The 22,783-nt window shown below is 39.4% G+C and overlaps 1 protein-coding gene across 7 annotated transcripts; it reads right to left on the bottom strand.

The window, feature by feature from the left end:
- Window positions 1-2,932: 2,932 nt before the first annotated feature.
- On the bottom strand, window positions 2,933-22,055 carry LOC121700756. 7 transcript variants are annotated; one of them, XM_042083980.1, is made up of 10 exons: window positions 21,738-22,055; window positions 21,346-21,412; window positions 20,678-20,962; window positions 20,100-20,342; window positions 19,816-19,932; window positions 19,542-19,643; window positions 18,835-18,930; window positions 18,235-18,250; window positions 3,932-4,059; window positions 2,933-3,647 (listed from the first exon to the last, which is right to left on the bottom strand). In XM_042083980.1, the coding sequence occupies exons 1-10, from the start codon at window positions 21,840-21,842 to the stop codon at window positions 3,616-3,618; spliced, it is 1,191 nt and encodes a 396-aa protein (XP_041939914.1). In that variant the 5' UTR covers window positions 21,843-22,055; the 3' UTR covers window positions 2,933-3,615. The 7 variants fall into 7 exon arrangements, 6 of the variants coding, with proteins under 6 accessions (XP_041939914.1, XP_041939907.1, XP_041939934.1 ...); XM_042083973.1 differs by lacking the exon at window positions 3,932-4,059 and having other exon boundaries at window positions 18,163-18,250; window positions 20,678-21,112; window positions 21,738-22,049; XM_042083968.1 differs by lacking the exons at window positions 2,933-3,647; window positions 3,932-4,059 and adding an exon at window positions 16,437-17,426 and having other exon boundaries at window positions 18,163-18,250; window positions 20,678-21,112; window positions 21,738-22,048.
- Between the last annotated feature and the right edge of the window lie 728 nt (window positions 22,056-22,783).

The raw sequence follows: 22,783 nt of genomic DNA, 5'->3' as shown, positions 1-22,783 counted from the left end.
CAATAGATAGAACAATTTCAGAGTTCAACCCTTTACATCTTGGTGGGAAGGAAGTGCCTCTGGTTCCAACTGCTCGCTACCTGGGCTGACCAGAGTCCTGCACGGGTTCGGGTACCCGCGGGTACCCGATGGGTGACCCGCACATTTTGATGAAACGGGTGAAAAATATTCTACTGTGTCGGATGCGGGTCGGGTCGGGTCGGACACGGGGGTGACACGGGTCTAAGTCGGAATTGGCCTTTCATAAACATCACGTGCATACGTAACAATATTTTCTACATAGTAACACATTCTAAATAATATGCCTGCAATTCAAGTTGATAAAAGCATTTGAAATGCACGTTTCGTATGTGCCTTCCCAAAACAGGCTCCTATACTTTCACTTTTAAAAATCACATGCGCGGGATCTGCCTGCAGTCTTTCAGAACAAAGTGGCTGCACATTGATTAAAAACGCCTAAAGATGACTCTTTTGACATGTTATGGTGGAGAGCGCATGCTCGCTTAATTCCCAATATTGCCTAGATTGTGAGATTGACATCCCTGCAAGCGAGCGAGATTTCTCCTATAGTGTCACACATCTTATGCATATTTCCATAAAGTTTCACAGGCTAATGCATAATCCGGTGTAGGTTATGACCGAATCATTCTTTCATTTAATGTAGGCTAGCCTACTACTGCTGTTAATAAGTTGTGTGTGCAAGGCCGTGTTTGAATTCTAAATTAGGCATTTGCGTGGCGATAGCCTTGTAGACGCATCTGCTTGAAAAGTGGTCAAATGTTATCACTCGGGTGTTGAAAAGTAGCGCAGGCTACCACAATACATCATGTAGGATATGCCTGTCAACTTCAGCTGAAGTTGGATCTGCAATGTTAATGGTTGTGTTATTAGTTGCTTAAACGTGTCTGTTAAACTCGGGTACGGGTCGGGTGTCAGTTTTATTTAATGCGGGTCGGGTCGGGTACGGATTTTAACTAGCTCTGGTGTCGGAAAACGGGTCGGATGCGGTTTTAAACATGACGGGTACGGGTGGGTGCGGATTTAAAAAATTGGACCCGTGCAGGACTCTGGGGCTGACTTCAAAAGCATCTGTGTCTGTTGAGGGGTCTGGCCCAATGAAGTATGACAATTGATGATCTGCTGATTTACTTTGCCCTCAAAGAGCAGGAGGAGTTTGAGAGAATGCAATGCAGAGCGCTTCAGATAATCTCCAGACAGGGCACTCAGCCACTCTCCCACCATCACTGAAAGAACAGACAGAGGAAGCAGTAATCACTTTGTTTATTACATTACATTACATTACATTTGGCTGACGCTTTTTAGCCAAAGCGACTAACAACATAGTAAACAGTTTAAGTTTTAGAGCAGTTCTCAACAATTTTAGGACAATTTAAAAACATTAGAGTGAATAAGTGCATCAGTGAGTGCTGTTTTTAACAGTTACTTGTCAGTTTGAGACGGCTGGTGAGTGCTAGGATCAGTAAGACTTGTTGTAAGTGTTGCTATGAGAGGAGATGTTCTCTAAAGAGCTGGGTCTTCAGGAGTTTTCTGAAAATGGAGAAGGATGTCTCTGCTCTTGTAGGAGCTGGCAGTGTGTTCCACCAACGAGGAACAACAGATGAGAAAAGTTTGGATTGGCTTGAGCGTACCGGTGGTAGAGCTAGACGTCGTGCCCCTGCCAGGACCAAGCGCCTCCAGCAGTCCTTCCTACACACTGCAGTCATACTCTACATTGATAGAGAAGCCATTACAGTCTGACCTTCACCATCTCTATAAGCCTGAAATGTGAATTATAATGAATTTATAAACCTTGGTTAATAGACGGTAAATTAAAAAATTCTATCAAAATCCCAGAGGTGCTTAAACAGCAGTCGAGGGCCAGCGTAGCCATGAGTAGGCTACACCAGCTCACACCTCTGATACCATTTCATTTTGATAACACACTAGCCTACTCCAAATGTAAAGACCTACACACTAAGAATAAACCACATGGATTTAGAGAAAAGGAATCTCAGAAGAAAGTACCAAACATTTGGCTTAACACAGTCGGTTAAAAACCACACACTACGGGCTAAGCTAAAAGAGGAAGTTTGGTCTGTTAAACCACCTCAGCATACTCGTACAACGGTTTGTAAATTACAGCCATTTCAGTTCAGAATGCTACAGTCATTGAACGGTATACAGTCATTAAAGCTGAGTAAGTCACACTGTGTACTCTTCACATGAATGTAATAACACCATGATTTACCATGCAACAGGGCAGAATATGCAGAGTTGAGAAAATCACATGGATGTTCCACTTGATTTCTCACAAAAGGCACTTGTCCAGGTGTCCATCATAGCCAGTCAAGGCATACCTAGTTGGACTAAACCAATGGGTTACTCGGGGGGGGGGGGGGGGCATAACAGAATAGATAGAACATACTCTCTGCTACACAGGCAAATGGGGCAAAACATTCGGGATGTTGGGTAGTCTACAGCATGCAACACATACTGTATGTCTCTAGACAATGTACACTGCTCTGGAATACTGCCTCATGTTATTAACGTGGCAGTCAGTGATGGAGCAGGAAGTCACAGTTGATTATGTTTATGTTTAGCAGACGCTATTGTCCAAAATAACATATATTACATTTTAACCAAGGGCCAAAATATATAATTAGGCTTGGTTATCCAATGGCTGCTATGGCAAGGCTACAACCAACAGAGAGCTGTGGCATGAGAGGGCACAGCATTCAGCACACGTTGTGGTGGTCTGTGTCCAGCCAATGTGCATTGCTGTGGAGTACTGCCTCATGTCACTAATTAGGCTTGGTTATCCATCGGCTGCAGTGCCAAGGTTACAACCACTGCTCACCACTGGTAAATACTGTATAAGGTTTATAATCTTCAAACACGTTGTGAGTAATAAATCCACTGACCAATGTTGGAATTAGATATAGATGGATAGATTTAATCTTTCAATCAAATGCTGGAAGGATAAAAGAAAACCATGTCAAAATAAAAGAATATACAATAAAATGATACATACTGGATAACTTACAAGTGTACACATTTAAACAATCTTACATTTTAAACATGTATATAGCACTCTTTAAGAAATAAAACCCCTACGTGTCACACAAACATATAGTCTAAATCATTCTTCATTAATGTGATGACAGCAGCATTTGCATCATGTAACCACTGACCCTTCCTCACAAAGAGTTTGGGCATCGTTGCATTATCGTTTAATTGTCATCCCATTATATTTGCCCTAGAATACACACAATCATGAAATCATTTAGGAATCACTCTCCCTATTAAGAGTTTACAAGAGGTAAAAGTCACATGGGCACAAATCTAGCGATTTTAGAAAAGTGTATAGTGTGTGTATTTCATGAGAAGATCTATCTTTCATGCATCCACAGCTAGTGTGACAATAAATCCAGTTCTGACAGAAATAGCACCTTTGGTATTGTTCAACAAAGCAGGACAAATCACAGGACAAAATATTTTTGTGGCTGCTCGGATGTCACACCACTGCAGTACTTCAAAAACGTGGGTCAAGTCTTTGATACGTAACAGTACCGGTACTTAAATATTGGGTAATGGCCCTCAATGGATCTGGCTCTTTTATGCCATTGCGTTCATCTCACATACAGCATCTGAAAAGGTAGATGAAGAAAGCTTGTCATGAAGAATTACATATATTGTTTACATTCATACAGCACAGCATAGAGCACCTCAAATTGATGATGTTGTTTAAAATTGGATTGAATAATATAGCCTACTACTTTGATAACTGTTAGTTATAAATTCAACATGTTTACCCTAGTCTAAAACATCTCATTTCCATTATAAATTATATTAGATTAATATTGTACTCTACTAAAGAAATAAATTCTTTGTATTTCACAAAACGTAATGTTTTCTAATTTATTTTGTTTACCGGTATTTTCAATTCGTGACATTTGAATTCCTTGTTGTTGCAGTGCCTGTTGTTGTAATGGCTGTTGTGATGGCAGGAACCTCCTGTTTTCATCCTCTCCATTCGCTTCATCTGCTGATCCTGGCTCTTTTCCACCCGGCACTTGTCCACCCTGCTCTTCTCCATCCGGCACTTCTGGATTTAAAACTCCATGTTATTTTAGGTTTGCATGAAACAGTTAACAACTTAACTGAATGCATCGTTCAAATGAAAGAATTTGTTAGAATTCTCACTGATAAATACTGTCACATAATTGACAGAGGAAAGTTTACTCATTTATTAACTTCTTTCTACCATCAGTGTTTGAACGGACACGGACACCATATCATGTATACTTCTCTTTTTGATGTACACTGCGATTCCAATAGCTGCAGCTATGAGGACAGCCCCGCCCATAGATCCCAGGATAATGTACAGGTTAGCATCTGTACTTTCTGCAAAGTAAACGATCAACATGTTCTCAATATAAAATACCAGGATTATCAACATTTAACACGTTACTCCCTTGACACCCCTCCATTGAAGATATAACATTGAGTTTATGTTGTCAAGAGCAGGGAATCATTGTTCTAGAGATTTTTACTTTTGAAAACATAAAAAGACGCTTGTTGTTGAGTGAGCTGACCTGGAGGGAACAGCTCTCTCTCTCTGACGCTGCTTGTATTCCAGCTCACTGGATTGCTGAAGTTGCAGGTGTAGACCCTGTCGAGTCCCTTAGTCTTCTCCACCTTTAGCACAGATCCTCTCTCGTTTCTCCCTCGGTTATCAGTCCAGCTGTACTCAGTGTGATCAATACCTGCTCCTTGACAGGTCAAGTTGCAGCTCCTCTGGTCACAGTTTGTGCTGATGTTTGGCCCAGAAACAGATTCTGAGGAGGCATATGAATGACACTTAATTTAAAGGCTATTCATCTGGTTTGAGTTTTTATTCACACCAGTCACAATTACACAGATTTATTTTCACAGATAACATTTTACTTTACATACTGATGACAATACATACTGTATGACACCTGTTTAACATTCAAATTCATTATCATAGCAATAGACTATTATTTATCTATTTACATCATATGCTTATACAGTTTGCCTATCAATACCCAAGCATTTTAAAGTGTGACAACTTAGTTATTGTAAGTCGAAAAATACAGGATCCTTGCGATGGATGAAATGTTCAGTTTTTAAATGTAAGCATTACGAGTGAATTTAGATTCACACAGACATTTCAATAAATCAAAAAAAAAGAAATAAAAACTCTTACCTAGTACAATCAGTTGAAAAGACGTGGCTGTTTCTATACCATTGATCTGAAGCGCATATTGACCATTACATGTAGGCTGCAGGTCAGAGAGGGTCAGAGCCCATGTGTCCATGTTGAGTTCAGTCTTATTTAATGTAGGATAATATGTTGGCGTCATGTCTCCCTTATCCCATTCTGCAACTTTGTCTTTGTTCCATGTCCACACGACTGACTTAACAAGCATATTTGGGACCTGTCCAATGAGTTCAATAGAACCACTCATCAAAGTGTATTTTTGGATGACATCTAAAAGGATGAATATTAAAACAGCATCAGGGTTTAGAGCAGTAGTGAGCTGCTAAGAGGGTGAGGGAGAGGGAGCTGACTGTAGACCCTTTCGATTTGTTCCTAGAGGTTCCAGTTGAAGCATCCAAAACCAATGCAGATACTTTGAAACTAAAATGAATCAGACTTCATTATAATGCTCTACAAAATTTTGACTTTTTGTTTTCAATTTTTAGCTAAGTTACCATTAGCTCAATGTTGTTTTCTATGCCAGCGGAAATGCCTTAAGAGTGCATGTTTGTGCGCTATGCAGTTGAAAGGGTCTAAATTTCCCATGGACTATAGTTTAATAAGTAGGGAAGAGTTAACACGTTTTAAAACCTGGTTATGTCACAATTTGTCACAAAACACTGGCCCCATCTTTTTCCCTATTCATGTCCTTATCCCTGTCCCTGCTGATCTGCCTGTCATACCAATAAGAAAATCCACACAATCTATTCTTATTTTGCATTTGGGGCGGTATTTCTTCTAAAACCACTGAGGTATGCAAAAGCTTTGCCACTTTGAACTGCATTTGAGGTGGGCAAATCATTTCATGTGGTCAGTTGTCAGTAATATGTTTCTAAACAGTAAAACACTAAGAACTCACCTGAGTGGGTGACGGACAGTAACTGAAGCAGCAGTACGGACAGAGTAAAACTCATTTCCCGATATACCTGCCAGGTGACACAAGGTTAGTTATGTAATGATTCCTAATTGTATCTTTTTCCCTCTCATTAAAGGGACACCAGGCAACATTTTCGTGTTAATTAATCATCTTCGTAAGTCGATATATGGTTAAATGACACATTACAGGGCGAATGAAGACTCTCTCGCCCGCCCCTGCTGCCTGTAGGAAGAATATCCCGCTTGCAAGTTCAGTGTATTGTACCTGCCGACCTTCAGTCTCACAAAGTCTCAGACATCTTGAGAAGCAGGATAATTTTACATCCTGCATCGCCAGCACAGAGGCACAGCACAGAGTGACGTGTGTATAATGACTGAGCCGGCGAAGAAGCAGCGAAAACCCTTGATAAGGTGCAAAGAAAAGGAAAAGAGCTTCAGACCGAGCGAGGGCTCGCACACGTATCCTAGGGGGAGTTTCATCAAAAGCATCAGGCTTGCCTGGTGTCCCTTTACATTTAGTTCCTGCTTATGTATTTCGAAACAATCTGAGAATGCATTACTGAAAATGACAGAAATCATATGTACTGTTGTTAATGCATATGTAAGGGATAATAGACAACAGAATTCGGATAGCAAAAGTTAATAAACGTTGGAGGAGGTAGCCTAATGCGGCCACGACGCAAAGTTGAGTGGCCTTTACGCCTCAAAGTGCATTAACTTAATGACCCGAATGTCTGTTATCGCGCATATTGAAAATTACAAACTATACTCATTCACCTACCTGAGAAGGATAACACTGATGGAAATGAAAGGCTGTGTGCAAAGGCTTTCATTTCATTAGGAATCTCCTGAGTTGTCAGTAGAGAGTAGACTTGTCAGTGCCAACATACAATCCATTGATTATTCCACAGGAATATAGAATATAGAAATTGTGATGTTTCTTAAAAGTCCATATGTTGTGTCGTAGCAAATGGGAAAGGAAAAGAGTACGGAGTTGGTTTGAATAAAAAATGTAGTCTAACCGGTCTGTGAGGAATGCTAAGGGGGAGTGTCTGCTATTAGTGTAAACCACACTCTTTAACTGTGTAATCTGGTATTGTTGAAGAAAACTATATCTATGGTTTGTGTGTTTATTATGTTTTTTATGAGTATGTTTTATTATATTTTTTGTGTGTTTTTAAAACAATAACTAGTTACAGACAGTTAAGTGTTTCAGAGAGCTTCATCTTGCAATGGTATTGAACTCCCTGCTTACCAAGTTTCTGTAAATTTCCTGTAGGCACAATATCAAAGTGGCACTATACAAATAGAATGAAGCTACAGAATGAAAATAGTGGAACAAATGTGTAATAAATGATAGCTTCAGCGAAAGTTCTACTAGGAAGACTCGTAGTGTAGCTTTACTCCTCCCATGCTTACATGGAGCCAATCATAGCTTTGCCTACTTTTCGGGAAAGCCCTGCAATCTGATCATTCACTCATTCAATCAGCGCTAGCCTATGGGAATTCAGTGGGCTCTTTAAATATGTTCCACCTAACACTGCTTTTGCTTCTCAGTACGCCGACTTTGACGTCCCCTCCACCTCCCCTCCAGCCACCTCTGCCAGCAGTCCACGTCCATCGGGCACGGTCTGCCTACCACATCATCGTCCTTCAGCCACCGCCACCAGTTGGTCCCCGTCTCGTCGTGGGGAGGTAGGCTCCCCGCCCCTGCCTTCATCCATCGGCAGGAGACGAGATCCGCTCATCGCTGGACGGATCCGAGACGGGGCCTACGCCAAAGACCGTTACCTATTCAGGACTCTACCATGCTTGCATCCATGCCGTTCCTTTACTAATTAAATTGTCAACTGATTCTATTCTGTCTACTGAGTCTTTCTGGTAGTAGTATGTATCTCCTGACATAAACAGAAAGAACTGGGTGGGTGATGATTGGATGGGGAGTGTGTAGGGGTGGACACAGATGAAATGCAGAGGGGAAAAATGAATACCCAGGATTGTTTTCATATTGAGAGTGTCGACCAGTGTAGCCAGTTCTTCCTGTTTATAGCAGTGTTGGGAGAGCTTTGGTCTCCAATCTTGGCGAAAATGAACTGCTGATTGCTTATTACTTTCACACCCAAAGTTGCTTAGCACCTGTAACTCAACCATGAAAAGAATTCACAGAAAGATATTGAGATGGAGATTAAATGCCATTTGATGTGAAGAAGAAACCACACAAATCTACTAACGGTTAACAAGATTTGAACCAAAGATGATCCGCTCTAGAATTTTTGGTCTGTAAGCCTGAACACCAATTAGGAGAAAGGTATGTCGTAACAGAGGCGGTTCCATGTTGGTGTAGCCGAGGAAAACCAACTGCACAAACTGACTTTGGCTCAGACTCCCGCGGGATTTTAAAGTCATGTGATATGGTGACACGGTGGTAAGTTCCTCTCCGGCTGTCAGAAGTCAGACAGGATTTCTAACCAGTATGCACTGCGTCTATCCCAGTATGCATTGTGTTCAACCCAGCATGCATCACATCAAGTCAGATGTGCAGATCTGCATCAAGTAGAACAAGCCTATTAGCTCTGGCGAAACTACCGTCACTAGCACAGTGCATCATGCATCAAGTATTCGTGACAGGATGTTGACCAATAATCCAGGCTAGACCAAGAGTGGGACAGCCCAATAAACACACAGGAGAACTGAATGCTCACAGTGAGTCTAGCAGCACTCCATTAGGGATCTCTTATCAGCTATGTTATCACTCTCTCTCTGTCTCTCTCTCTCTCCTTCTCTCTCTCCCTTCAAACCTCCATCTGAGGATGATACTGGTTTAAATCTGATGGTTAAAAGCAAAACTGTCCAAAAGTTGTGTGTGAAGTTCATATAGATAAAAGGGAAGAGGTAAAACAAAGGTGAAGACAACAGGCCTAGCCTGTGATTCCATCAGAATACTGTCCCAACCTCACAGACATGTAGGTTGCAACTTGCATATGACCAACAGGCATTCATGTTAGGATGTTAGAGATGTGTGTCACTGTAATGGTGCCCAAGCCCGGCGATACACACGACCAACTTTTCAATTTTCTGAACAAGTTAATGATAGTTTTCACTTCAAGTGTTTCAATTACAAAATAGTATTTTGTATTTGAAATACGTATTTTAAATACATGTATTAGAAATACTGCCCATCCCTGGCAACATGGTAGAAAGATGAAAATGACTTGATTTTACTTAAATTCCTTTTACATTCTCCAAGGTATTAACATTAACATTTTTCATAACTCCATGTAGGATGTTTCTGTACATACATGTAAGCACTGTGGCAGTAGTAATGAAATATTTAGAAAATGTAGGCTACTCTTGTACTCTTGATACTCAAGTACTTTTAAAAACAAGTACTTCAGTACTTTTACTTAAGTAGACATCTGACTGTTGTACTTTTACTTGTACTTGAGTAAAATTGAGCAAAGGGTATCTGTACTTTTACTCAAGTAATGAAGCTGTGTACTCTGTCCGCCTCTGCCTATGACTGACCAAAAGATGTACCCCATTAATGACCAAATAAACATTACATTACAACACATTAAAAAGGACAAATACTTACTTCTGAATACTTTTTTTTTTTTTTTAAAAAGCAAGTACTTCTGTACTTCAACTTATGTTAAATTCTGACTTAGCAACTTTCACTTGTTTTGGAGTAATATTTGGCATGGGGTATCTACAGTATACTTTCACTTAAGTAAAGGAATTGTGTACTTCGTCCACCTCTGGCGCAGACGCAGTGTGAGTCAGTGTGGACTGGGAGTGTTAACATCTTTAGGATTATTATCATGAACAGTGCGTCTTCGTTAGCCTCCATGTTAATGCCCCCAGAATGTAGCGCTGTAGCTGCTTGGCTACCTTAGCTGCTGGCTGCAGCAACTCGAGCTAGGTAAAACCGATTGTTTTTGGGGGGTTTTCATAACCCCCCCCCCAAAACAAAGTAACTTTAACTTCAAGTACATTTTAAATTAACTACTTTTTACCTTTACTTGAGTACATTTTCATTTGGGTAATTTTAGTTTAGTTTTCGGGGTTTTTTTTTCGTACCGACAGTAGCCTACTTGGTGACCTCGGGAAACGGAGATCTATGTGAAAAATCACGCTCATCCTTGCTCGCTTTGCAGTGAACAGTAATCCAGCACAACTGAAAAGCTGCTCACAGGCAGTTAAGGCAGGCAGGCCCATGTTGAGTTTCAGAGAGAAACTGTATTTGGAAAGGAGTTTAGCAGATCCCAGGGCGTTGGACTGGGGGAAAAGTGGGACTGATTACTAGGGCCCCAATGGATTTACCTGAATATTTTCATTTCCAAATTAAATGTCAAAATGAATGTCAGCCTAAATGTAAAGTTTGACTGACTGAATTTTGTATACAGAAAATAGTGAAGACTGTCTAAGCAGGGGTGTCAAACATAAGGCCCAGGGGCCAGATCAGGCCCACCAGCAGGTTTCCTACGGCCCCCCAGATGTTTTTTGGTAAGAAGGGAAAACGAGAAAAAAAGATATTCACATCCAGTTGTCTTCAACAATGTGTAATAAGCAATATCTTTATGAATTGAATTGAATTGAATTGAATTGATTAAACCTAGCACTACAAACCATCCTCAGGAAGAAAGAACCGGAAAAACTAACATGGAAGTATTGCATTTCAAGAGAGAAAGAGCAGTAGCCTATATGACAGTAGTACATTATTTGTACTTGATTGCTCATAAGTGATATCATCAAATAACACTCTGATACCCATGCAGAAAAATGATAAGGACCATGACAATGACGGTCCCCCACGAGGTCTCATTGCAACAAATCTAGCCCACTCCCTAATATGAGTTTGACACCCCTGGTCTAAGGTCACTCTCACTCTCCCTTGCTAAAGCCCAAAATGGTTTAGTCCGCCTGCACAACGATTCATAAGGAATCTTATTTTGTGTGAATGTAGTTGAGCATCGCTAGTAGTGGCCTGCGGCTGCTAATTGTTGTGAAAAATGATAGAAAACAACTACTAATAAACTTCTTTCTAAAAGTGAGCACAAACGTTAAAAAAGGAAATCCCATGGTGTTAAACTGCTTGAATATCTCCGCAATCATTAGTGCTAAAAACAAACTGACAACCCATTGAAAGAGCGGAAAATACACTTTCCTAGGTTACACATGTAGGCTAATCTGAGGTAGCCTATCTTCCCATATCTTTCAGAAAGACTTGGCGCCAGCTTGATTCATGTCCTATTAGTCGGGGAGCCAAAATCTCAAAAATGGGTTGAACCTGACATAGTCTGCCATACTTATTATTTGTGCTTTTTCTGTTAACTTTGACCCTACGAACCAATAATTGGAGGGTCTGATCTGCCGGAAATATAGGAAATATAATACAGCAATAAATAATACAAGAAATATAATACTGCAAAATGACTTACTGTATTTTCCGGACTATAAGTCACACTTTTTTTCATAGTTTGGCTGGCCCTGCGACTCAGGTGCAACATATATATATTTATATATATGTTTTTTTCCTCTTCATGACACATTTTTTGACTGGTGCGACTTATACTCCGGTGCGACTTATAGTGCGGAAAATACGGTACATTATTTGATTTGATGCTCACATAGAGATGGGAAAAAAATAGAGGGCTTTCTTTTGTACCATAATACAATGGATACTGGGCCAAATTATATGTCAGAACATCATGATAGACAGTATCTCCCAAGCTGGTAAGATGATCTTCATCAAACTTATTATACTTACTCATTATAAGAGCTTGATGAACTGATCAAAGGTCAAGGTCAAATGAGGTCATACTCGAAATATAGTGTTGGCATGATATCTCCCAACCAGATTGAAGGATCTTCATGAAACCTAACGCATTTAATAAAGCCTACATGCACAGAGTGGGTACTAAAGACCATGGAGCAAAGGTAAAGGTCAAATTCGTACAAAGTTATATGAGGCTATAGCAGGCAGAGTCAAATCAATTGACGCATTACGTTGTTCGTGGCATTAGTGTTTACACAACGTTTGCAAAGTTTTCTCAAGACAAGAGAATTATTAAAGAAAACTTTATTTTCTGTATAGCAAGATTATTATCAATGTCAATAGGTTTAGCCTTTTACTCCAAGGCCCTCTTTTAAACCAGGGGAAATGAAAACAATTCCATGTCTATGAGCCAGAGGCCCATTTTGGTCCAATTGGTGCCAACTGAGGGCTCCAAACTTTATTATTATTTTCTGATGACGATATGTGTCTATAACACAAAAATGCATCATGGATATCAGTGGGACTGACAGCTGAAGCTTAGTAGAGCACTAGGTAGATCGCCATACATCCAATTGACCTATACCCAATGTACTACGCATGAGCACTAAAGTCATGAGGAGGGTGGGAAATGTCAAAACCCATGTTAGTTCACATTTGAGGGTATATACTTTCAGACAATATTTGGTTAAGTGGTTGAATCAGTTCTCCCTAAATGGCACAGCCCAAAACATATTAGCTATACTGTACATCCAATTTACCTATACCCAATGTATTATACATGAGGAGAATGGGACATGTCATGGTAGATCACATCCTGAGGGTATAAGCTTTCAGAAAATATATGGTTTATATGGTTGAATCTGTTTTACCTTCATGGTACAGACCTAAAATATATTAGGTGTACACTTTTTCACCTAAATCCATAAAATCCCATTAATTTCGGTGGGGAATTTACGTAAGAGGCAATAGAAATCTTCAGCTGTCATCTTCAGACTACATGATTTTGAATTAAAATGAGAACTTCTGGGTAAGTCCCAGGTTTAAAAGTAATAGTTTTTTATTTTAAAGGACATTTGTAGGAGTTATTAAGTGTTGCAATTACAAGCTGCATCTATTACATAAATAAAAAAACTTAAAACAGCAACAGTGTACTTCAGTAACATAAGTTTATTCTCTAATGAGTACTCTCTAAATGGACTTGTTGATTGTCAGCCATAAACTTTTATGACAGGAAACGAATTAGACCATAACCTTTGACCTTGAGTACCTATCAGTTCATTTAGGCTTGATGAATAACTGTGTTAAGTTTAATGAAGATCCATCGATTGGCTTTGGAGATACCAAACACTGTACATTTGTGTGACCCCATGCGACCTTGATCTTTCACCCCAAGACCTTGTGTACCCAATCAGTTCATTGATCCCTTATAGTGAGTAAGTATACAGGTTTGATGTGGATCTTTCCACCGGCATTGGAGATATTGGGTGATATCCAGATGTGCTAGCATAAGATTTTGGACAGTAATCATCGGTCCATAAAATGATGATTCAAATGATACCAAATACTTTCACTCTTTTTACTGCAACCACTACAGCCCATTTGTGGTGCAGAAATTGTACTGAGTATGCAATGTGAGAAAACATTCTGGTATCTGCCTCCTCATGTTTCTCACAGTAAAGTTGGTTGGTTGTTCCAAACTCATTCAAATTACTTAGATCGTGTGTGTGTGTGTGTGTGTGTGTGTGTGTGTGTGTGTGTGTGTATGTATGTGTGTAAGTGTGCCATGATGCTAAATATCCAGCATGTTTTTCAGAATTTTGAGAGTAGTCTAAAATTCTACTGAAGTTCTGAGCCTCTTTTCATTTTTCTGTGGAACGAGTATACTATTTGGTGAAAAGAATTGTATGCTGACTGATGTAATAACTTGGGGGAATAGTTGATTGCCAATGAAGTAAAGATAAAAATACTGGAAAAAATTCTTTTTTTTTTTTTGCATTAAATTGAGCCAAAATCATGTAGAAATGTACCCTGGAAATCCAGAGTTCTCGCGAGAGCACAATGGAACGGATGAAGACAGCGCTGCAACATTAGGACAGTACACATTTTTCGTAGAGATGCACCGATAGATCGGCTGGTGACCGGAATCGGCCGATTTTCACGTGATCGGCCATGACCGGCGACCGGCCGGTCAGTCTGAGACATGCCGATTTTATGCCGGTCAAATACACTCGTGCGCCGCATTTGTAACAACACCCAGCTGAGTTTTCAAAGTTTGAAGAAGCTAGCAACCAGGCCAACACTCAGGGCTGGATGTAGAGCTACAAAGAAAGCGCTAATAGGCTAGTGAGTTTTTCTATGCAGCAAACGCTGTGCTTTACCATTGGCCTACTGCGTGGAATTTACTAAGCTGTCACTTCATTAGGCTACGTAAACATCGCTCATCACCGCCCGTCACTGCCGCTATTTGCGTGCCCACAGCTGAACCACAAGCCTGCTGAACGGAGATAAACGACTGCGATATTAAAAATAATCAAAGATGTCAACAAGCAGCGACATACAGTAGCCCTAGTAGTTCTACTCCACTGAAAAAAAAAATACTCTAACTATTTACTGCACGTAGACTGCGGCTATGCCTTAAAATACCCTAGTCTAGCAGATTGAGAAGTGGATGTCGTGAAAGTGAACAAATAGCCTATTAGAAAGGCAAACAAACGTTAAAGTTGCTTTTGACATAGTAGCCTACAATGAAGAAAACTGATACTCTGAATACTGAATCAGTCGGTCTCTGAAAGTTTCTATAGCCTAATTGATGCATTTAACCGGAATTTGGATTTAATTTTTTCACCGCAAAACAGACGTGCACTGTTTTCATATGGTGGAGCACCTAATCGCTATTAGCACTTCTCCCCTGTGTTTGCGTGATAGCCTAGGCTGCTACCACTTTTCCCTCGCCCTCCCATAAATTCATCAATGCATATTAAAATATGTTACATGGTAGTATGTTCAAATGTATCATGAAAATTGTTCTTAAATCTTTAGTTGGATATTGGATGTGAGAAGCATAAAATGGGTGTTCCATAACTTAATCCATAATTTGATAGCCTACTGCATCTGAAGTTAGACTTGAAAAAGAATCTGTCTGCTCACCGGTTCCATTTTTTTTTAACAGCCATTTCATCATTGATAAGTTGATTACACGTCTATATTAACATGTTCTATCAAAGAAAAGATAGAAAATAACTATTTGTGTGTGTGCTGTAAAATGGTTAGAAGAAATGAAATCGGAATCGGCTAAAATCGGTATCGGCAGGTCAAACTCTATGAAAAATCGGAAATCGGTATCGGCCCAGAAAATTGCAATCGGTGCATCTCTAATTTTTCGTAGTGTTATCCGATTGCGTCGAAGTCCGAAATCATTCAGAGTAAACATGGTCTAGTGTTATCCAATTGCGTGCAGTGAGATTTTTAAATGCATGCTTGTTGCCGCCCCTCGAGTTGGGCCATTACATTGTTCTTTGCCAGACCCTTAATCTTTCTAGATTATCAGGGTCTGGATTTTCCAGGCTAGTAGAAATGTGTTTTAACAGTTATTTTGTCATTGGATGTTGTCGCCACATGTGTTCTGTGCATCTGGAATGCATTTATTGACAGCTTACCCAACCCACTGAGGACTTGAGAAAATTTCATTTTCCAAAATTTTCTATTAAAAAATGAATGGTATATACACTAAAATGGCCACAATGTTTTACTGCAATGTTTCCGGCAGAGCAGACCCTCCAATTATTGGTCCTTAGGGTCAAAGTTAGCAGAAAAAACACAAATAACAGAGAGTGGCAGAGCATATTTCTGCTACACAGGCAAATGGGGTGAAACATTGGATGTTGGGTAGCCTACAGCACATGTTCTGTCTCTAGCCACTGTACACTGCTGTGGAATACTGCCTCATGTTATTAAAGGTGCAGTTAGCGATGGCGCAGGAAGTCGCATTTGTTGATGTTTAAATTCATTAGCAGATGCTTTTGTCAACAACATACAATACATTATATTTTAATCAAGGACCCAACAAAACACACTAGAGATGTGTCTCACCCCTCATTTCCATATTCCCAGAGAAATTCCACATAGGGATTTGTTTTTGTTTCAGGGGACAGGCTGTCCCCACTTTCTTTGTATCCAGTTTTCGAAAACCTGGGATGGCTACAGAGACCTTTTTTTTTTAACGATGGATTCACGGATTGGGCAGCTAGCGGATCATGAAGAGATAATTGCTGTCTGTGTCCAGCCAATGTGCATTGCTGTGGAGTACTGCCTCTGCCTCATGTTATTAATTAGGCTTGGTTATCCATCAGCTGTGGTGGGAAGGCTATAACCACTGCTCACCACTGGTAAATACTGTATAAGGTTTAAGGTTTATAATCTTCAAACACTTTGTGAGTAATAAATCCAATGACCAATGTTGGAATTAGATATAGATGGACAGATTTAATCTTTCAATCAAATACTGGAAGGATAAAAGAAAATCATGTCAAAATAAAAGAATATACAATAATAATAATAACTTACAAGTGTACACATTTAAAAAATCTTACATTTTAAATATGTATATGAACTAGCACACTTTAAGAAATAAAGCCCCGTTGTGTCACACAAATGTATATTCTAAATCATTCTTCATTAATGTGATGACATCAGCATTTGCAGCATGTAACTGACCCTTCATACAATACTGATACTGTTAAGGCCCTGCTAGTCATTCCTAGTATCACACTTTTTCTAATGCCTGTTGGGGCTCTGCCCTTTGGTCTGTGCTGCCTTGTTATCAATCTGCAGATCATGGAGTGTGCCCATTGGTGCTGGGAGTAATGGGTGGTCCTATAAGAAGACCTCCTGGGTAATGGACGCCCTCTGACCCTCTTGCGCTCTTGCCTGGTTTCTGGTCACTCCGTGGCTGCTCCGCTGGGGAGAGCCTCAGCCCATCGCTCCTCAGATGTGACCTCACACTGACGTTGCGTTTTACACTTTTGTTTGCATTTGCAGCATGTAATACTGACCCTTCCTCACGAAGAGTTTGGGCATTGTTGCATTGTTGTTTCATTGCACATAATCTTGAAATCATTTAAGAGTCACTCTCCCTACTAAAAGTTTACAAGAGGTCATACTGGGCACAAATCTAGCTATTTTAGAAAAGTGTATAGTGTGTGAATTTCATGAGGTCCATCTTTCATGCATCCACAGCTAGCGTGACAATAAATCCAGTTCTGAACAGAAATAGCACCTTTGGTATTGTTCAACAAAGCAGGACAAATCACAGGACAACATCCCTTTGTTGGTGCTTGTATGTCACACCACTGTTTGAAATACAGTACTTTGAAAACGTGGGTCAAGTCTTTGATACTTAACAGTACCGGTACTTAAATATTGGGTAATGAACCTCAATGGATCTGGCTCTTTTATAGCATTGCATTCACCTCACATACAGTACAGCATCTGAAAAGGTAGATGAAGAAGGCTGGTCATGAGATATTGTTCACCATTGAATATGGATCAGATTGCATATAATACTGTAATTATTCCAATGAAATACTATTGGTAATGCTATGCTAATAAGTGGGGCAAGTAGTGCTTACGAAAGGAGCTTTTTTGAATGCATGTATGTCCGATATATTCTTTATTAATAATAGAGGTCTAAAATGCATTTCACTGTTTGCTTCATCTAAGTCTCTGACTGTTGTTTTGCACCTTTGCTATATTAGTGACAATTTTATCATTACACAGATTTAACTTTTTTGTCTGTACTGTGGATGTACTATGTGGGCTTACTGCATATTTCAGTCAATGTATTCTCTTTAGGATAACAGTCAACACTTAAGGTGGCATTCTCACTGACACAAAAATGTGAGTATTCCAAAGTACTGTGTTAAAAACATACAACGTGGAAACTGATGTTTTATGATACATTATATTTAGTTATACAGCTAGCTCCCTGACATAGCTAAGGCAAGCAGCTACGACCTATTATTATATAAAATATATAAAACATAGAAAATGTAACTATTTTTAACTTTGAGCGGCTTGTGTTTTTAGAAGCTCACCCCAAGATATTCCAGCTGGGAAACAATTGAAATTGAGGGCCAAAGTAACGAGACATGCAAGGGTGAATAATATTGAAACAATATACTCCCTTAATACATTTTGAAAAAAAAAAGAAAATTATGATGTTCACCTCCATCATTTCCCTGTGGTGGTAGCACTACATTTTCATATACAGTCCTCTTCATCTGCTGATGCTGGCTCTGGTCCATCCTGAGCATCTGACAAGATACATTACACGTAAATACACTACTGCATGTTATAATGTTAATATGTAGATGTGAGAAAAAAAACAAAAAAAAAAACAACAACATGGGATGATTACAATTAATCAAAGAAAGACTGCACGTAATCGAGCCTAGAAATCTAGACGCACCCTAGCGGCAGCAAATGTAATTTGCAGCGAGGGTAGTAGTGAAACTTCTATCAGGCTAATCACATCGTGTATAGAGTCGGCGATGGTTCCGCGTGAATTTCCTGCTACTTGAAAACAAAGAAGATGGATGCTACTCCTGGCGAACAGCAGTCTTTGAATCGCGACTCGAGTTAAGCTTTTTTTAAATTGGCAAAAGTTTGATCAACTAGCCAACTAGCTTCGCTGGTGAGAAAATGCATGGGACTCATGAGTTGTAGCGCTATCCTATTACGTGCAGAGGAAATTTAAAAGACGACCGTTTATCCCGCCCCTCGGATTGAGCACTGCCAATGGTAAATTCTCTGACCCTACATCTTTACGTGCAGCTCGTCAGGCTGCACGTAATCCTGATATTGAATCAATAGACTGGCATGATGAGCAAGTAATGACCTTCTCCATTAGGTCTATTTCCCTCAGGTGCTGACAGGAGCTTCTGGGTTTCATGTTGTTTGTCTTCTCCATCTCCTTCTCCATCCTGAGTGTGATCTGACAAAGATGTATCAAACAAGAATTATTAAGCATGGCCAATGCTACTAGATAGATAATACATTATTGCATTAACATGAATAACAAAACAGCAATATCCATAACATTAATGCATTATGTTGCATACATCAGGGGTTTTAAACCTTTTCTGCTTTAAGGCCCACTTATTCATACTTTTAACAGGCCGGGAGCCATTAAAAAAGATCCCGAATTTGGGCTGAATTTTGTGCAGCTAAAGTCTGCAGATGCCGCTTCAGTTTTTTAAGGCTTATGTTAAACCATATGTAAATCGGATTTTTTTTTTGCATAACTAGTAGTTTGTGGTAAAACATCAGGCCTATCACTAGCATTGACATTTTTTCACTTCAGGACTTTTCCATTTTTCACTATCTAGCCTAAGACCATTAGCTCATCAAGCTGAGCACCTCAAATTGATGATGTTTAAAATTGGATTGAATAAAGCCTACTACTTTGATAACTGTTACTTATAAGTTGAACATGGTTACTCTAAAAACATCTAATTTCCATTATAAATTACATTCATATTGCACTGTACTAAAGAAATAGATTCTTTGTATTTCACAAAACGTTATATCATTTATTTTGTTTACTTTTAATTGGTGACATTTGAATTGCTTGTTGTAGTGGCTGTTGTTGTAATGGCTGTTGTGACAGCTGGGCCCTCCTAGTTTCTTCCTCTCCATTTGCTTCATCTGCATCAAACAGTTAAGAACTTAACTGAATGCATCGTTCAAATGAAATAATTTGTTGGAATTCTCACTGATAAATACTGTCACATAACTGACAGGCAACTTTACTAATTTATTCACTTCTTTAACATTCTTTCTAACATCAGTGTTTGAAGGGACACCATATCATGCATACTTCTCTTTTTGTACACTGCAATTCCAGTTGCTGCAGCTATGATTATCAGGACAGCCCCGCCCAAGATAGATCCCACGATAGATCCCAGGATGATATGCAGGTTAGCATCTGTATTTTCTGCAAAGTAAACGATCAACAATAAAATACCAGGATTATTGACATTTAACACAACCCCTCCCTTGAAGATGTAACATTGAGTTTATCTTTTCAAGAACAGGGAATCATTGTTCTAGAGATTTTACTTTTGAAAACATAAAAAGACGCTTGTTGTTGAGTGATCTGACCTGGAGGGAACAGCTCTCTCTCTCTGACGCTGCTTGTTTTCCAGCTCACTGGATTGCTGAAGTTGCAGGTGTAGACCCTGTCGAGTGCCTTAGTCTTCTCCACCTTAAGCACAGATCCTCTCTCGTTTCTCCCTCGGTTATCAGTCCAGCTGTACTCAGTGTGATCAATACCTGCTCCTTGACAGGTCAAGTTGCAGCTCCTCAGGTCACAGTTTGGGCTGATGTTTGGCCCAGAAACAGATTCTGAGGAGGCATACGAACGACACTTCATTTAAAGGCTATTCATCTGGTTTGAGTTTCTATTCGCACCAGAGTCACATGATGACGATACATATAACACGTGTTTAACATTCAAATTCATTATAATAGCAATAGACTATTATTTATCTATTTACTTTATATGCGTATACAGTTTACTTATCAATACCCAAGCATTTTTAAAATTGTGACAACTGAGTTATTGTAATTCAACAATCCTTGTGTTGTATGAAATGTTCAGTATTTTAAATAGGCATTACAGGTGAATTTTGATTCACACAGAATTTTCAATAAACCAAAAAAGGTATAAAAACTCTTACCTAGTACAATCAGTTGAAAAGACGAGGCTGTTTCTATACCATTGATCTGAAGTGCATATTGACCATTACATGTAGGCTGCAGGTCAGAGAGGGTCAGAGCCCATGTGTCCATGTTGAGTTCAGTCTTATCTAATGTAGGATAATATGTTGGCGTCATGTCTCCCTTATCCCAATCTGCAACTTTGTCTTTGTTGCGTGTCCACATGACTGACTCAACAAGCACATTTGGGACCTGTCCAATGAGTTCAATAGAACCACTCCTCAAAGTGTATTTTTGGATGACATCTAAAAGGATGAATGTTGAAACAGCATCAGGTTTAAAGCAGTAGTGAGCTGCTGAGAATGAGAGGGAGAGGGAGCTGATTGTAGACCCTTTCAATCTGTTCCTATACACTGTAGAGTTTCCAGTTGAAGCATCCAAAACCGAAGCAGATACTTTGAAATTAAAATGAATCAGATTTTTATTAATGTTGACTTTTTATTTTCTATTATTGTTTGTCCCCAAGTCACCATTAGCTCAATGTTGTTTTCTGTGTCAGCGGAAATTAGGAGTGCACACGTTTGGGTCTATATTTTACATGGACTATGGTTCAATAAGTATACGTTTTAAGTCAGTTACGTCAGTTGTCAGTAATATGTTTTTAAAAAGGAAAACACTAAGAACTCACCTGAGTGGCTCACAGACAGTAACTGAAGCAGCAGTACGGACAGAGTAAAACTCATTTCCCGATATACCTGCCCAGGTCACACAAGGTTAATTACTGTATGTAATCATTCCTATATCTATTTTACTCTGAGTTCCTGCTTATGTATTCAAAAACAATCTAAGAATGCATTACTGAAATTGACATAAATAACATGTACTGTTTTTTAATGACTACAGGATAATGGACAACACAAAATTCGGATAGCACAACATTGGAGGAAGTAGGCTAATGTGGCCACACAACATAAAGCTGAGTGGCCTTTATTCCTCAAAGTGCATTAACTTAACCACCCGAACGCTGTGAAGTCTATTATCCCGCATATTGAAAATTACAAACTATACTTATTCACCTACCTGAGAAGGATAACACTGATGGATATGAGAACAGCGTGAAAAGGCTTTCAATTGATTAGGAATCTCCTGAGTTGTCGGTAGAGTCAGTGCCAACATAAAATCCATTGATTATTCCACAGGAATATAGAATATAGAAATTGTGATGTTTTTTAAAAGTCCATATGTCGTTTCATGTTGTAGCAAATACGACAGGAAAAGAGTAGGGAGTTGGTTTGAATAAAAAAATGTAGTCTAACTGGTCTGTGAGGTATTAGATAAAAGAATGCCAAGAGGGAGTGTTTGTTATTAGTGTAAACCATATTGGTGTAAACCACACTCTTTATATGTATATCTGTGGTTTGTGTGTTTATTGTGTTTTTTTGTTAGTATGTTTTATTACATTTGTTTGTGTTTTTAAAACAATAGTTAGTTACAGACTGTTAAGTGTTTTAGTGAGCTGCATGATGCAATGGTAACTCCCTGTTTACCAAGTCTCTGTAAATCTCCTGTAGGCACAATATCAAAGTGGCACTATAATAGAATGAAGCTACAGAATGAAAATAGTGGAACAAATGTCCACTAATAAGTATTTATCTCCTGACATAAATAGAAAGAACTGGGTGGGTGATGATTGCATGAAGAGTGTATAGGGGTGGACACAGATGAAATGCAGAGGGGAAAAATGAATAACCAGAATTGTTTTCATACTGAGAGTGTCGACCAGTGTAGCCAGTTCTTCCTGTTTATAGCAGTGTTGGTTGCCAAAGTGACAAAGAGAGAGAGAGAGAGAGAGAGAGAGAGCCACTCTAAACCGCCAATCAAGAGTAAAACTGCATAATGTGTGCTCAACTAAGAATGTTTTGGGGGAGGTTCCAAAGTCCTGGATGAGGTCAGTTGATACTCAGTTAATATTAAAGGAACATGCTCAGTCCACTTTGACTCACACTGCGTCTGCGCGGTCACTGGATCTGTTTTGTCTGTCCCTCTTTTGACCAGCAGGTGGAGCACTGCTGCCACAATTGACCTTTTATACGAAGGCACGTTCTAGGAATTCCCCACAAGCTTGT

The sequence above is a fragment of the Alosa sapidissima genome, chromosome 2, assembly GCF_018492685.1.
Source record: "Alosa sapidissima isolate fAloSap1 chromosome 2, fAloSap1.pri, whole genome shotgun sequence".
Taxonomy (NCBI): Eukaryota; Metazoa; Chordata; class Actinopteri; order Clupeiformes; family Clupeidae; genus Alosa; species Alosa sapidissima.
The sequence above is the reverse complement of the archived record's forward strand: the minus strand, read 5'-3'. Positions and strand labels throughout refer to the sequence as shown.